Below are 16,743 nucleotides of genomic sequence, written 5' to 3' on the forward strand. Positions count from 1 at the left end.
AGTCTGGCTTCACCTCCTCTGAATGCTCCCACTGGATAGTTCTAGATGGCAACAAGATCTGAACTCACTCATCTTAATGCTGAACAGATCCTGATCTATCAGCCTCTCCTCAAAGGTCACGTTCTCCAGCCCCTTCAGCCTCTTGGCAGCCCCTCCACTGGACTTGCTCCAGTATGTCAATGTCTTTTTCCTACAAGGAAGTCCTAAAGCAGACACAGTACTCCAGATGTGTTTTTACCAGTGTTCAAAAGAAGAAGGATAATTTCCCTGGACACTAAGTGCTACACTCATGCTACCACCACCCAGGATGCTGCTGGCCTACACTACAAGAAAGCACTGAGAAATCTGATTGACCCATTGCCCACCAGAACCCTCAGGTACTTCTCTGCAAAGTTGCTCTTTCCAACTGTCCCCCAGCCTATACTGGTACATGAGGTATTCCAGCACACACAGAGAAAGTTTTAAGTGCCTCCACCAAACTCCATGAGGTTCCAGACAACACGCTTTTCAGCTGACAGGCTCCTCTCTACATCAGCCCTGTCCTTGAGTGTCCAGAGCCCTGTCTTCCTCTCTACATCAGCCCTGTCCTTGACTGTACTGGCTGCTGCCCACAACATGCTGTGACCTCCTGTGTTTGCATTCTGTCCCATCATCCAGGTCTTCAATAAAGAAATTAAACAGTATTGGAGTCAATATCAACCCCTGAGGGCTGGTAAGTAACTCTGCCCTACTTATCCAGCTTTTATCTGAATAGTTTGCTGTACAGGTACTACAAGAGCCCATTGCCAAAGGCCTTGGTGAAGTCACAATACAGGACATCCACTCTTTCCTTATCTGCAGAGCCAGATGTCATATAAGGCAAGCAGGCTGACTTTGAAATGTTATGTGCTAGGGCAGTGCACCTTGTCATCAACTCCACCCTTAAAACTAAGGGAACAAGACAGCAAAGGGTACGCACAAAATAAGTCTTCACTGCATATCTCAGGTTATGTAAGTGAAAACTGCTATACACTCATCAACATATGATTTCTCAGACTGAAAAAGATTCGTGCTCAGAGCAAAGAGAGACCATTGAAGACATAATAATCTTGTTAGACTTGCTTTGAAAACCTGAAAAAAGTCTAACTTTGGTGTACATAGGTAGCAAATCAGGAATTTCTGCACATGTGGCTTTTACAGCCCATCTCTTATTGAAGGAGGGTTAACACAGCAGGGAAGAGGCCAAAGCCCGTGAGGAACAGCAGTTTTTAGCGTGCCCTGTGGGACAAGGAGATATGGACCTCTGAGAGCATCACAGAACCCAGCCAGGTTGGGCTTACAGTGAGGTGAATGACAAACTACAAGCGATGATGAAACAGATATTTAAACAACTACAGCAAGTTGAGATTAGCACTCAGTAAATTTCTTGGCAAGAAAAACAGGCTGAACCAAAATCAAAACCGAAAACCTGACAAAATATCCAGTTAAAACAAAACTTACAGGCACGGATGAAGGTTTGACGTCAACTCCTGAAACTGAGTTAATGAATTCATGTGTGATTTTTGTTTGTTTGCTTGTTTTTAGAAACTTGGGAATCTGTACTGATTTGAGATTACAAGAAGATAAAACCTCCCGTGAATTCATTGAGCAAACTCAAAATCATACTCCATCTGCAAACATGCAGGTTTCTCTATTCACTAACACAAAATGCTATAAAGTGCACAGTCTCTACCTTATGCAGCATTTTTTAGTTTGCAAATTTTAACGTTCTATACAAAATACATACCAAGTTTTCTTAGTATGTAAAGCAAAGAAAAAGTTTTATTTTCAGACTGTGTTGTAAGATCAAAACTTCAGGGAAGACGTGGACTTACGCTGGTAGTTGCACATAAAGCAGGCCTGTGCTGCAATCATCCACTCAGCTCTGGTCTCACAGAAGATAGCGATGTTAGTCTTTGGTTGCTGACCCAACACTGCTAAGCCATTTCCAAAATTAACAGCTTTAATGTATACATCTTCATAAGAAAGCCAGGTGTACTTGCCAAGGATGACCTAATAAGAATAATAAGTTCATTTTAGAAAGTGAAAATGTTTAACACATGTCCTACTACATCTTCACCTACATGAAGAGTCCACAGATGTCTGAAGTAACATGTGCTTGAATTATAACAGCAGTTTACTCAAGATAATGAATAATACTCTTGCCAAAAGCTACAGGGTCTGTGGAAGTTCCAACACAAATACTGCAATATGTCCACACACGTTACCACCTCAGCTTCTATTTTCACGTGAGGGAAGCACATGATTCCCACAGCACTCCACAGCTTCAGAAGCCCCCTGAAAGGCTGCATGTGGTTATCTGGCCCACATGCCTTTACTTTTTAAAAAGGTTTGTTTTATGTAAAGGGTGACAAGCACTAGCTGGTACAATTCGTTCTTTATATTTCTTGTATATTTGGGCTACAATTCTCCTACACAAATACAATGCTTAGGCATTCATTAAAACAAAAAAATTAAAACAAGGTAAACTGGAATCCAGAAAGCAGCATATCCGCAGGTCCTCAGTCAGAAATTGTGAAATCCCTTTTCCCTTCACTCTGAAACAAATGTCAAGGGGAAGAGTAGCAATAATTTTGCCCTTTTTTTACTGTTAAACAAAAGTGGGACTGAAGACCAGACTGGAAATTACTGGCAAATCTCAGTTCTGAGAAGTCATGTGGAAAATATTAAGCAATCTCACTTTTCCTCTATACGGGAAAGCTGGTGCACAGTAAAACTGGATTTGAATTTACAGGTCATATCACAGATTTCTACACGTGCATTTGCACCTTGCAGTACTATTTTCTTACTGAGTGACAGAATATTTCTTTGAGGATATTCTAGATATTTTCATATCTAGATGTAGTATGAAGATGTTTTACATTGAAATCTAGACTCTAAATCATTATACCTTACCCATCTAGTTATACAAGCACACTGACAATTTTGAAAAACATAATTGTTTAGTCAAGTATTTCAGAAATTTTCCTTAACTAGAAAATATTAGCAATAAATGCAAGCAAACACTAAAAAGCTATAAAACCAAACTTTTCTTCCTTCTCCATTCTTTTTTTCCCACATTTCACTCATAAACTTGAACTGAATTTCAAACTTGTAGGCCGTTGAATCTAATGATGTTTTGGCATGTAATTACATTTCTAGTATGTATTTCCACATCCACTTCCTTAATAAAATATATTTAAAAACCTCTCTCAACCTCTAATAAAAACTAAAATTTAGTAGATTTCTTTTACCAAAACACTTTTCCAAACTGCTGAAGTTACAATAAGGTAACTGAGTTGGTACCTATCAGTCTTGCTGCATATTGCTCACTAATCTACTTGTTTAGCAGGACAAACCTTTCTTTACTCAGGACAGGTACACATGCAGCTGCTCAGAAATTCCACAAAATGTTTTCATGGGAAAACACCATTTAATGAACTCAAAAAACAATACTTGCAATATATAGCAATTCTGCCAGAAAATACATATTTCTCACACAACTATCTTCTCAGGTTTTCCTGGGTTAGTTACAGAAACTCATTTTCATTGGCAAAGAGGCTGTTTCAGAGCCAAAAACCTTACTGGAGCAGAAAGACCAGGTTAAAAATCTCTACTGTAAGCAGTGAGAGAACCCCAGCAGCACTGCTGCTGCACCAAGAGGTGGGGGCTCACCCCTGGCTGGTGCTCACTGCCACATCCCCCCGATGAGAGGGGGATTTTGGGGTTCCTTTCAACTCACCAAGATATTTCTGGTGTGGAAAACTCCTACTGTTTCCAAGGAAAATATTGCACCTCTTCCCATCCATACAAATTTCGGTAATTTGGAATTTAAATTCTAATTTGGGACATTTTTCCCCAAAGGCAGTATTTTTGGCACACTTGGAAATTCTTGACAAGCTCATCAGTTGAAAACAATTTATAGCAGTGAACTGGGCAATACCCTTTCCCCCATTATATTCTGCCTACAGCGTGGCCTCAGGAAAACTGTTCATAAATAATCAGGCCAGGAAATACAAGCAGATTCTTGTTACTGTTTCTGGTAAGTTTGCCAAGTCATAACAGGTTTTAGTAATTTCCACCATTCCACCAACTCATTAAAGTTGGGGAAAAAAATCATTAAGAGGTCAAAAATGAATCTTATCGAGTAAGACCTGAGATTCCATTTTTTTCCCTTTTTTAATTCTCTTACATAATTCATCCTCATTACTTAAACAAGTTTGATATGAAGTAGTGAAAGAAGGTCTTATTGGTGCCTTCTTTTCTTAAAAAGGAAAATTCCACAGGAAGGACGTTAGGTATAGTTATTTATATATATACAAAAATACATTTCTGAAGAACGCTGACACGTGAAAACAGGTAAGATTATTTTCAATGCAGTTATTTTGAGTTTCACTTTCCTACTGCCTTCTATATATTTAAATTTTAATGTTCCTTTCTTCCTCATGCCCACCATTTCTTCTCTATTCCCTCCCTACATGATTTATACTATATACACATTAATGAGTAATATATATTCACAGATACATATATAAATATTAACATACTGCCTCTGTTTGTATGTCCCTTCCCTCTGCATTTCGTTATACGCTTCTTTTGCAGGGCACAGAGCAGGTTATGGTCTCTCTCAAACTTCCTTATTTTTTATGTCTCCAAATCCATCTCCCTTCCTGGCCTTTCCCTCAGTAGCTTTTGCTAATATTTTCCAGTGCACAGCTCAGGAAAGACAAGAAACTATTGGAGAGGGTCCAGTGGAGGCTACAAAGATGATCTGGCATCTGGAACATCTCTCTTATAAGAAGAGACTGTGGGAGCTGGGCCTGTTCAGTCCAGAGAACAGACTGAGGGGATCTCATTAATGCCCAGAAATATCTCAAAGGCAGGTGCCAAGAGGATGGTGCCAGACTCTTTTCAGTGGTGCCCAGTGACAGGATGAGGAAGAGCATCTCAACATGAGGAAGAACTTCTTTACACTGAGGGTGGCAGATCACTGGAACAGGCTGCCCAGGGAGGTCGTGGAGTCTCCCTCTCCAGAGACATTCCAAACCTACTTGGACATGTTCCTGTGTCACCTGCTCCAGGTGACCCTGCCTGGGCAGGCAGGTTGGACTAGAGGATCCCCAGAGATACCTTCCAACCCTAACAATTCTGTGCCTCAGTTTCTGCTGTAAACAGCTGTTAAGACTGACATTAAGTGCCATAATCCTTTTTAAACGTTCACACACATTTAACTTCACAACTTTCAGAACTTGCTTTTGCTTGGTAACTACTTACATATGTAAAAAAAGCAACTGTCTAAGAGTTGGCAAAAGGGGCCAAAAAGTGGAGATTATTGAGCATTCACTAAACAGCCCCACAAACCTCAGCAGTGCCCAGCAGGGAACGCAGCTCTGGGGCTTCACCTGGAAACACGACATTCCATAGGAAAACGCTGCCCTCTACTGCTCCAGATTTTAAACTGCAGGATGAGTTACCGATGTAATGCACCGTAAAATACTAGGAAGTATCAGGACTATATTAATATTTGGAACTCCAGAAAAGTGTAGACACTAAACACACAGTTAACATTTCTTTTACCTGGATTTTAGGGAGATATTAAAATTTTTTACTATGAAGGTGTCATAAAATATTCTCCATAAAGCTGCTGGCACAAGTACAGTCATTAAACTACCTGACTTCAATTACCTTTGAAGGTCTTGCTAAAAGTACCTAATAAGGCTTAAAGAACCTTGACTACTCTTTGGAAGCAAATAATCATTAATTAAATATATTTTCTCGTAGAAAGTATATTATAAATAATACAAATGAGATTATTTGAAATATCTACTTTTGGCCTTTTTCAAATGAAAACATGGATTGCAGCTGAACACTTCTGAAAAAACCCCACTCTAAAGTAATTACTTACATAGCACCGTATGGTTTTCAACATCATAAACTACTCTTTTACTGCTCAGTGACTTGGCATGCAAGAACCTTCCTGTACCTTCACAATAAGTTTCAGTATCAACAATAATGAGTAAAGTTCTGAATTCTCAAGAGCTTCCCTACGTGCTTGCTGTTTCACCTAAATCTCTCAGGCTTCAGATGCATCACCTTCCCCTCTCGAAATTGTGTTTTCTTTTCCTCACAATGTCTTATTTATTATGTTTCCATTAATTCTGTTCTGGGTTACAAACCCTTTTTAAAACAGAACGAGACAAACAACTGATCTCCAAAACAAACAAACATTCCCCTCAAAAAATAAACCACCAAAAGAACACAAACACACAGAGCAAAATCCACATACCAATGTAGATAAAAGCAAGCACCTGACAATATAACTAAGATGACATAAAACCATCAGCCATCAGAATAAAGCTCATCTTTTGGGCATCATAAAATTTAAGCTCTGCTTAAATTAATTATTTTTTTCAATTACTTATGTCTTAATCTTTGAGGTATTTTTATTCTGACTTAAACACATGTTTTATGAAATTATTATTAGGTATGGTCTCCAACAATGAGATTGGAGAAGGAAACTGGAGAAGTAAACTACAGAAGGAAACAGAAAAACTAACTACATATGAAATATTATAAAATGCAACAAAGTGAGCAAGTATTTATATTTTATTCACATCCATGAGTTTCTGCTACTTTGGCAACCGCACAGGAATAAATACTTTTGTAACAATATCACATCACAAAAATTAAAGAAATTACACATTATCTGGGATATCTCAGAATAAATTAATGCCATATCTGATTTTAAAGATGTTAATAAGCTTTAAACAATTTCAGCTACAAGTGTGAGCACACTTAGCTCTCCGAAGAATCACAAGTTAAATATTTTACTTCTTTGAGATGTATATTTACCCCATTAATGAATCATTGATTAGGCTAATCTAGCCCACTGCAATTTGCTGAGGGACACCTCTAACAGGTATTGCAACTCAGCCAGACCCATGATCCAGATCTACTCCTGACTTGCAGATGACCCCAGAAAAACGCATCACTCCAATCACTATGTTCAATCATGAAAAAGGAAAAGGAATTGACAAGTTTCTCAGCTTCTGTTAAGTATAGAAATTATATGCATTATACCTAAGAATGAAACTTGTCATGCACCTTTCTGAAGAGCTGCATCAAGCAAATCTCAGCAAGTTGCCTTTGCTAAAGGAATCCAGGCAATAAAATGGTGCATGATATGAAAGACAGAAATCAAAGGAAAAGAACCCTGACATTTAGAATCAACAAGGTATCTTGTGAAATGGTCCAATTTTCCTCTATTGCTAAAATATGCTATGAGGTATTGAGAAACACTGTATTCCTTAATGGAAAAAAAATTAAAAGTAGATTTGTGTGATAATGCCACAATTTGGAACAAAGTAACAAGAGGGCAAGTGTGGCAATCCACCATAATGAACTGTTGTGTCAAGCTTAGACACAATTACCTAACTTGGGTAATTTCTAAGTCTAAATACTTAGAAACAAGTAATTTAAGCAGATCAACACAAACATTCTTCAGCTTTCCAATATTCAGAACACATTGCTTGCATAATGGAAAAGGTTAAAACTCCTAAGTTCTTAAGTCTTACATTACCAATTGCAATTAAAAAACAGGGCACATATCACAGGCAGCCAAAATTCTGATTTGTGCTCAGAAGCCTTTCTTTGTACAACTTTGTACAACATGAACTTTCTGTTTCTTTATAGGGTAATGAGGCAGCAAAACGTGCATCAAGAAAGATTACATGTAACCGTTCATCCCAGCATTTCCTTCATACTAAAAAAACTAACTCCATAGCTGAGAGGAAGTTTCTCTAACAATTAAAGCTTCTATAAAGATTTAACAGAACTGAACTTTGCCATATAATGTGATATTAACCAAATTCTATTGTAAACATACTTCTCCATCAGAATTAAAACTAGCAGTATTTAAGGAATATTACTTTTTATTATATGAAGAGATAATTTTTTTCATCTGCAGGGAAACTAACCTTAGCTAAAAATTATCTTTATATTATGGATTTTAACAACTTCTAATACAGAAATGCAGACCTTTAATACACTACACAGAGATGCACAGACACATATATCCTGTTACAGTCTCCTGCCTTGCTTCTTCAGGCAAAAGTGCATTTTTAAATGCCTCTGAACAAACACAAAGCAGCAAATGACAATACAGGCTTGAAAATTAAACACTATTAAAAAATCTGTCCCTTGAAACAGAGTTCATACTGTAATCACATCTCACACACACACCTGGATCACATATTAGCAGAGAAGTAGTTCACCTTAAAGGAGACAAAGAAAAAAAAGACAAAAAAAGACTCTTCCAATAAAATCTGTGAAATCCTTTCCCAAAAAAACTTCATTTAAGTCTTGAATTTGCTGTAGAACAAGTTATAACTGAGTTTACTGGAATGGCAAATCTGAGCATAGGCATCTAGTAATTTTTCAATATTTAGCTGATTATAGTTCAGAATAATACAAAGGGAGACTTTTTTTAATTCACCTAAAAAGCAACCTTTAAAGCTACTTGCATCATCACCTGAATATTAAAGACAAATACTTAAAACATATTTGTGCTTTTTCTTTGGATGAAACCATAAAAAAAGGATATCTACTCAAGAATGCAAAAAGAAGGTTTAGATTTGTTTTGAATGCCAAGTAATGAGAGATCGGGAATTAGATAATTTAACTCTTTTCAAAACTATTCAATCTAAGTAGAGAAATTTATTTTTTGCCCGGCTTTGTTTTACGGGACTAGAAGTGCTGCACAAGAAAGTAAACACATTCTGACAAAAATTCTTCAAGGCACACTGCAGAAAGACCTACCTTTTTAAAAACTTTTCCCGATGGTTGGATTTCATCTTCCTCTTTCAGGATTTCACGTGTTCCCAAGAGTTTTTTGTCCTTAAATTTAGTCTTCGCATATTTAAAAACTTTGTCAAGTGTATCACACCCAGGATATAAAACTGAAGCTAAGCAATGTAGGCTGTTAACAGATCTGTAAGCACCCCCAGCCTTGTTATTCACAGGTCTGGCTTTAACCTGCTTGGCTTTTTCTATAGCCTGCTTTGATCCTGAAAGTATGTACCATGGAATGTATGTTACAAGGGTGTACATCAAAATTATAAAGTTTATCAACTGTAAAAGAACGGGGTTGATGTTATGCTTCAACTTCATTTTGGCTGCTTGTGAAGGTTCCAAGAAAGAGTTTGGAAACATGAATCAACTACACAGGGATCCAAAGAGATCTGAAAAGAGAAAAGAAAAGGTAAGTGGTAAACTATCACCATTGGCAGGGGGTTATTTTCAAACATAATATTACAATCCACATCCCAGTAGGTCTTTTTATGCAGAAATTATGCTACAAGTCTTAATCCATAATACAAATGAAACAAGACATTGATACATGAGGAAAAACTTTTCCATTCCCATTTAGCAGACTGTAATAGAATGACATGTGAATGGGATACATTTCTCTGAAAATGTTATGTGATTATACAGTTTAAAAGACTCTCTCCAACCACATCAGCATACCTACATGTGTATTTTCATTAGCCATCTTTACATGACTGTAAATCAGCCTCCAAACAAGCCTTAAGAACACAAGCAATGACACTGCTCTCTGCACATGGGAACCCCAACCACTGAGGATGTGATTAGACACACTGGGACACTTACATAAGAGAAGGAAAGCCCTGTATGTGACAGAACTTTGCTGGTTCTTTTATTCCTAGAGACCTCCGATCGGTCCCACGACTTCAGTCTCAGAACCAGTAGGCAATGGGCACACTTGTTATATCAATAAACATGACAATGAGTTAACTTATATTTGGTAAATACTGGAAAATAGCTTAGAAATACCCCCAAATTCCTTAACACCAGCACTATGAAGAGACATGTAACTTTTCACAGGGTCCCCAATGATGCCAGGATATTCACTTTGACTTTTTTAAAAGCATCATTTATCATATCCAATGACCACAGTGATGATACTACTTTCTAATGTACTCTATTGTTGAGTCAAGAAATGGTGCCATCTATCTAAAAGATTAAAAAAACCCAAATCAACAAAACCATTTAAAACCTTATGGAAAACCGGGACACTTGCCAAAATGGCTGAGGATGAATTTATGCAACAGCGAATGAGACACCAGTTATTAAAATCAGTGTTTTGCACATAAAACAAAATGAACTGCAAATGCATTTCACTCAGGTAACTTCTCAAGGGTATGGATAGAACTTATTAATACCATAAATCGAGCAGCTAATAAAGATATATACATAAGATGCAGAGCTTTTGATAATACTAAATTAAGTAAACTTTCATTTGTAAGATATATTAATCTGTGATGTCTTACGTTCATTGACTCTTTGCCCACTAACTCTCCAAAAACCCTAAAGAAAAGAAATTTGAGTTGAAGAAGTAATGTTTAAGTCATGTAAGATCCTTCAGTAGTAATGAAAAGAAACCTTGCTTCATTAGTCTTAGATCTGTAGGTCCTTTTGGGAACAGATCAACCCAACACCCTTCCTTTGTAGCATGAGATTAATTCCACCTTTCCCTAAAATATACAATTTCTTAAAACTCCAAGCAAAAATATTTCACCATCTTCTTCCCTAACAAGCTGCTGTAACCTCATTGTTAACATTGCCTCGTTACAGGCAGTTTGAAGGAACCAAGCAACATCAGAGCCTGCAGAGCACCCACAGATGCACACCCAAACCATAGGAGCTCTTCACAGTAGGGACTTACTGCAACAAGCAGCAGGGGGGAAAAAGGGATTTAAAAAAAAGGAAGTGTATGTATTTTAATTTTCAGATCAAAGGCAAAAAGCAATGACAAATTAAAAAAAAAACAAACTTAAATAGGCTAAAGGGCAAACTCAGTAATCATTTGAATAGACTTATGTTCTTAGTCGGCCACAGAAGGATACTTAAGGAAAATAATCATGAGCCAGCCAATAAGCTACTGCTACCCAGAAAAAACTGTGCTGTTGTTGATAGCAACATAGAACAAGATGTTTTAAAGCTAATCCAAAGTTCACACAGCAAAAGTTTACCCATTTTTCAAAAACTGTACATTGCCCTATAATTTTGTCTGGCCCAGTTCAGAAGGGGCACATCTTTTTTCTCCTTATAAAGCTGGAGAATTCTCTGCCTACAAAGCAGAAAGAGAATATAACCAAACACTGTTATAAAGAAAAACCTAAAGCAACTCATTTAATACCTTTAGGAAAACTTTTCTCCAAAGAAATTCCTTGTCTGACAGTCAAGCCTGTCTAAAAATATTCTAAGTTTCATATCTTTCCTTGGTTAGAGAGACACTGAGCCCTTCTGGAATAGCAGCCTGTCATTTGATTTTGCAGTTATCCTAACAGCTTTATTCCTGCCTCAGAAGGAGAGAGGAACCTTTTTCACCATTTCTAAAATAACCACATCAAGGTCTCATGTCAAGCTCTTTCTTCTGGCTTACCCAAGGCCTTGCATATAACCCCCAAACCTGGAAATGTTGGCTTTGAATTGCAAACATAAATTGTGCTAGGCCCACCCGTTCATAAAAGGCTGCATTGCAAGAAAGGGTCTAAGGAACACTACAACAGGACAGACTTGAGGGAAATGTTTTGAAATGTCACCCTGGCTCAGAAAAGTAAGCACCCAGTTCTAGAACTCTGCTCTTATGTACATCTTTTACCCTGAGTAAATTGCTAATTATTTCAGCTCCTCCTTCAGAAAAGTGAGGCTATCACAAGTCACTTATTGCAAACAATTTCTTTTAAAAATTAACACTCGCAAGAGTTTTTTCATTTAAAATGCAGTTTTTTTGAGATTAAAAACTATCTTTTGCACATGCAGTTTCTTGCCTTAAAGGCCACGTAAGACTCCATTTTTCTTCCTTCAAAGTCTTATAATTAGGAGATAGCAACCTTTAGCAAGAGAGCACTCCCGTGCCAGTGTTGACAATTTGGCAATGGATTTCAGACTATGATATTTGCAGAGCATCTACACTTTTAACTAATTGTAATTACTGTTGTAATTGGAAGTTGGAAAAGTGCAGTCCCTTTCTGAACAAGCAAGAAAAATATAATAGTCTCATCAGAAGGATAAACTCCAGTATCTTTGTAGGGTGATTGTTCTAAGGAGACCTGAGCCATGACACAAAGGAAGTTCCTTGGGGGCAATGAAAAGACTCCACCTCTTTCCTTGTATAACTGAAGAACAGAAGATGCATTTTAATTTACCATTTTGTTTATTTGTTTGATATGTTGTTAAACAGAAAAATACCAGGTAAGAAAAAGAGATCAGTTTAAAATACCTTCATCCCCAACAGATTTATCATTGCCATTCCCAGTAGAAGAACACTAAAGTCAGCTAAATGGATCACTAAGCATGCAATAAAAAATTCATTTTGATGACAACATAGAAGCAAAACTCCACCCTAATGTGAGACTGGAGTTCTAGCTGTAAGACAATTATATTTTACTGCAAGCAAAACCAATGCAGTTGAACTTGACAGTGGTTTGGTTTTGTTTGGTTTGGGTTTTTTTAAATAAAAGGTCATTTAATCTCAAAAAAAACCTTCCATTTTTAATGACAATTTAAAAGAAAAAGATTATTTCCATTAAGATACAGAGAAAAATGCAAAAGCAAACACTTGTAACAACTGTTATTTCAAACCTTTACTGTATGGTATTCTAAAAACTCAAAATGAAAATACATTATAAATAATCAATTTGCAGAACTAACATGAAAATTAAAAGTTTTAGTAAATTTTCAGGGGTTTATCAGATTTGAAAGGCTTAAAAGAGATGCACTGTTGACTGTTTAACATTCCGCCTTTAAAAAAAGCGCCATCAAACAACAACAACAAAAAAAACCTCTGAAAGGTTTAGTGAAATACTATACAGGGCTTTACAATTTCATTTAAGAACAATTTGTTGTCACCTTATTAATTTTGGAAGTATATGACTGCTTTTGACCATAAAAAGAGGGTAAGTAAACCTAACATTTTCAGCCAGGGAATGGAAAGCAGAGGACATGAGCCTAAGCAGTTTTTGCAAGTTTTAGACTATGACCCAGTGAGAAAGTCCACTGCCTTTACAGTGCATAAGTTTTGTTCTTAGGTAGCTCCTGCTGACAAATAAAACCACTGACAAATAAAAATACCTGACGTGGTAATATTCTAACTAAGTGGTTCAGTCTGCAGATTAGCTGTAAACACTCAGGTGCTTACAGAACATGCATCCATCCTGGTTTCACACAGTCCTGCTGGGGTTTTTGAAAAATCAGTGCTCAAACCCTGAGTAGTGACGCAGGAAAAGTTGGGAGGTTAAATCCTGGAGGGAAGAGCTGCTAACTTATGCAAGAATACAACCTATAGAAAAACTCTGCAAGCAAATGATTCCACAATAGCTGTTTGGTTACATGGAACTCTGTTTCATGAAGCTGTCACCAAACGGGAAAGAGCAAGACTACAAGTTAAAAATGTACACAATTTTTTTTCAAGAGCAAACTGAGAAGCAGCAATCAGCACACTCATGAATGAGTCTGGAGAAGTAAACCAGCTCTTTTCAGGACAGATCCTGCTTAATACATAATCAGTGATTTGGCCTGATATACTACTTATACTAATACTGTTATACCCTTTAGTTTTAGAAACAAACTTATGTTAGATGAGAAAAAAAAAAATCCTTAAAGGAATGTGTTTACTAATTGGCCTGCTTATAACAATTACACTACAATAAAAGCATGAATTAACAATAAAAAGAAACCTTATGCAACTTCTCATGGTGGCAGGTACAGGTACAACAGGCGATACAAGATGTTCCCGTCTCAGTTTACTCAACAGGAGCTGTCACAGGCAACTGCATGAAATCTAAAAATGGAAAATCCCCATTAAATATGGCAATTATAAAACATATCCTCCATTCTTTCACTTTTATTATGTAATAAATAAAGCCTTTTCCTCATCTGATACTGCACTGTATCACCTCGGAGAGTGTAGACCTACAACCTCCAAGTTCAGTAAAGCCAACTTTAACACAGCCATGGCTCAGACTCAAGTCCTGTACGATCAGGGTGGCTGGAAGCGCATTAGTTAAACTCAGTAGCTCATGGTACTTGCCTCCCTGACAAATTCTAATTCCCCAGTGGCTTTCAGTGTACACTGGTTCTACCATTAGGGGTAAAAAAAAAAAAAACAAACAAGAACAAATGTACCTATCTTTGTTTATCTGCCTACACAGAGAACACATTTCAGCCCAAGTAAAAAATATTCCTGAACACTTTATAAAAAGACTAAATAAAGTACTAATCATTGCATTTATTGACTATGCTCTACTATACAAAGTTTTATTTATTGCCCTTTGCAGAAGGAAGTCTTGACCTGTGCCAGCAATTCACATCTAAAATACGCAGCAAATGTAAACATTTTGTACCTATTACCTTTGTGCAAACATTATTATTTACACAGCTACTCAGTTCATACAGATATAATATTTTCCAGTTTCAGTGGATGTACTACTTGCTGCTTGAGGTGAACACCAATGCGTTCAGTGCCTCATTCGACTTCCTTGATTTCACACATACTAATTAAACAAAACCAAGTCTATGCCTCACAAATTCCCTGGACTAAGAAGCAAGGTAGAGCCTGAGGTGATGAATGGTGCACAGAAGAATCCTAAACATGGACCCATCTAAGCAGAAGATCTCTTTTGCAATATGGATTTAAGACACAGTTATATCTGAAAACAGATGTTCCTCACAGCTACAGCAGAAGTGTCTTCACACATTTCTTGAAACTGAGAGGATGGAAATCCCAACAAGCCCAGCTGAATGGTGGAAATGGATGCCTTGGATCCCTGGAGAGGAGCTGGTGCTCAGCACATCTTCCCGAATTTGAAGCGACAGCAGAGTGAGCACAAGGACACACCTCAGCTCCCCAATTAACTCCCCACTGCTTCCTCAAGCCTCTCCTCCCACCACCTCCTGTATCCCCAGAGAGCTGCTGCCCTGGACTGCTCACAGGGTCCTGTGAATAACTACTCTCTGCAAGCATATCTAGGGTAATTCTGAGCTACCTTATTCAGATCACCTCTAGCCTCCAGCTCTGACCCATCTCTTTCACAACCCTGGGTGAATTCTCAGGCTCTTTAAAAGCTTCCTATTGCTCTTCTGTGGAACACAAACAGGCACTGGCAGATTGCTGGAGCCACCTCAGCACTTCTGCTCCCACAACTCGCCCCCCAAAAGGCATCAGCACAACCAAATCCACAACTTAACTCTCTTCTGTGCACGAGTGTGTTTCTGAAAAGCACAAGAAGGCACACACAGACCATCAGGAAAGGGACAGCATGACCTGGAACGAGCCAGTTTCCAAGGTAAGAGTTTAGCAAACCGCTGGGGCAGCAAAGGTTGGCCACGAACTGCACAGCCTGAGGGTGTGATTTCAGTTTGGCTCAAGAAGGTTTAACTGGGCCGCTAATAAAAACAGACTGTTCATCTCTCAAGTGTAATTCAGCTCTTTCCCTCCATTGTACCAACACACAAGTGCCTATGTGGCTAGGAATGAGTCAGATTAGCTTGCTGATCCAGTTTAAACCCTCTCCTTCTCAGGGTAGAACAGTGGATTTTCCTTTGTATCAACACTGGTACTTACTCGAGCCTAGGGTGAGTCACTCCAGCCACCTAAATCAACAGAAAATTAGCACTACAAAAGAAGTTATTCTTCTGTTATCTCAAACTGAGTAACCATGAATAGGAGTTAATGCCAAAGCACAACTGGAGGAGGAGAGGGAAGGAGACTGGCAATCGTACTGCAAATCAAACCGCAGAAGACCAGAGATCAGCACAGACCGACAGCAGAACGCCTTGTGACTCGTTGTCAGCAGTGCACTGTGGGATCAGAGAAGAGCTGTGGACTGGAGGATTAACTTCCTGCTCTCCCTACTAATGATCCCTCTACTTACTTTTTCTGGAGCTCACCGTTGGGAGTTGCAACTAGTACAAACCTAAATACCTTTAAATTCTGGATGAAGGCTAATAAACATTCCTATAAAGACAGACAGGTTGAATTTATGTTCTTCACATGTCAGTGTTTGTAAAATGATACTCCTATTTCCTTTGGAGGCAGCCAGAAGGCATGCTGTCAGGATAAAATTGTTATGTAATTGTTAAACACCAAGATACTATAACAGTAGGAATAACATAAACCAAACAAGTCCTTTACCCCAGAGAGATACTTTCTACTCTTTCAGCTAAATTTTGAGACAAAAAGTTTTATTATCTAGGAAAGGGGTTTTTTTCCTCTTAGTAGGCTCATTTACTTTGGGGGGGGGGGGGGAAATCACACCTAGTGGGGGCAGACAACAGGGAGGCAAATGTGGTAACAAAGAACTAAAGTAGGCTGAAGGAGCTGACATTTCTTGGAGGCAAAGACCTGCACTTTCTCTCAAATGGATCCTTTGTATATCCAGTTATTTTTAAAAAGGTAATGGTAAGTGGGTGTTAAAAACTATTTGACATCAATCTCTTCTACATACTTCCAACCCCTTCTGTATGAAATATCACTACATGGTGCAGGACAGCAAGAGGCTCAGGTTTGTACATCTATCCTCTGCTTTCTAACAAAACAAAGACAGTAATATTTCTGAGAACCTAAAAGCTAAAGTGAAATCATAAAGCAGACAAACAGCTTTATTTTTCAAAAAAAGCCCCTACAGGACCTTCTATGCACAG

General features: G+C 38.0%; 1 protein-coding gene across 1 annotated transcript in view; it reads right to left on the reverse strand.

Annotated features, from left to right (window-relative positions):
- Positions 1-16,743, reverse strand: part of ACSL3 (acyl-CoA synthetase long chain family member 3) — a gene marked incomplete at its 3' end in the record, with an annotated part of 47,477 nt that overhangs the window by 19,411 nt on the left and 11,323 nt on the right. Inside the window, exons 2-4 of the mRNA XM_027751242.2 lie at positions 13,779-13,882; positions 8,836-9,257; positions 1,854-2,031 (exon numbers count right to left, since the gene is read on the reverse strand). Of these exons, the coding sequence (XP_027607043.2) occupies positions 1,854-2,031; positions 8,836-9,228 (571 nt within the window). The remainder of the gene's footprint in view (positions 1-1,853; positions 2,032-8,835; positions 9,258-13,778; positions 13,883-16,743) is intronic.

This window comes from Pipra filicauda, unplaced genomic scaffold (genome assembly GCF_003945595.2).
Source record: "Pipra filicauda isolate LSUMZ 115617 unplaced genomic scaffold, ASM394559v2 scaffold505_size606005_pilon, whole genome shotgun sequence".
NCBI lineage: Eukaryota > Metazoa > Chordata > Aves > Passeriformes > Pipridae > Pipra > Pipra filicauda.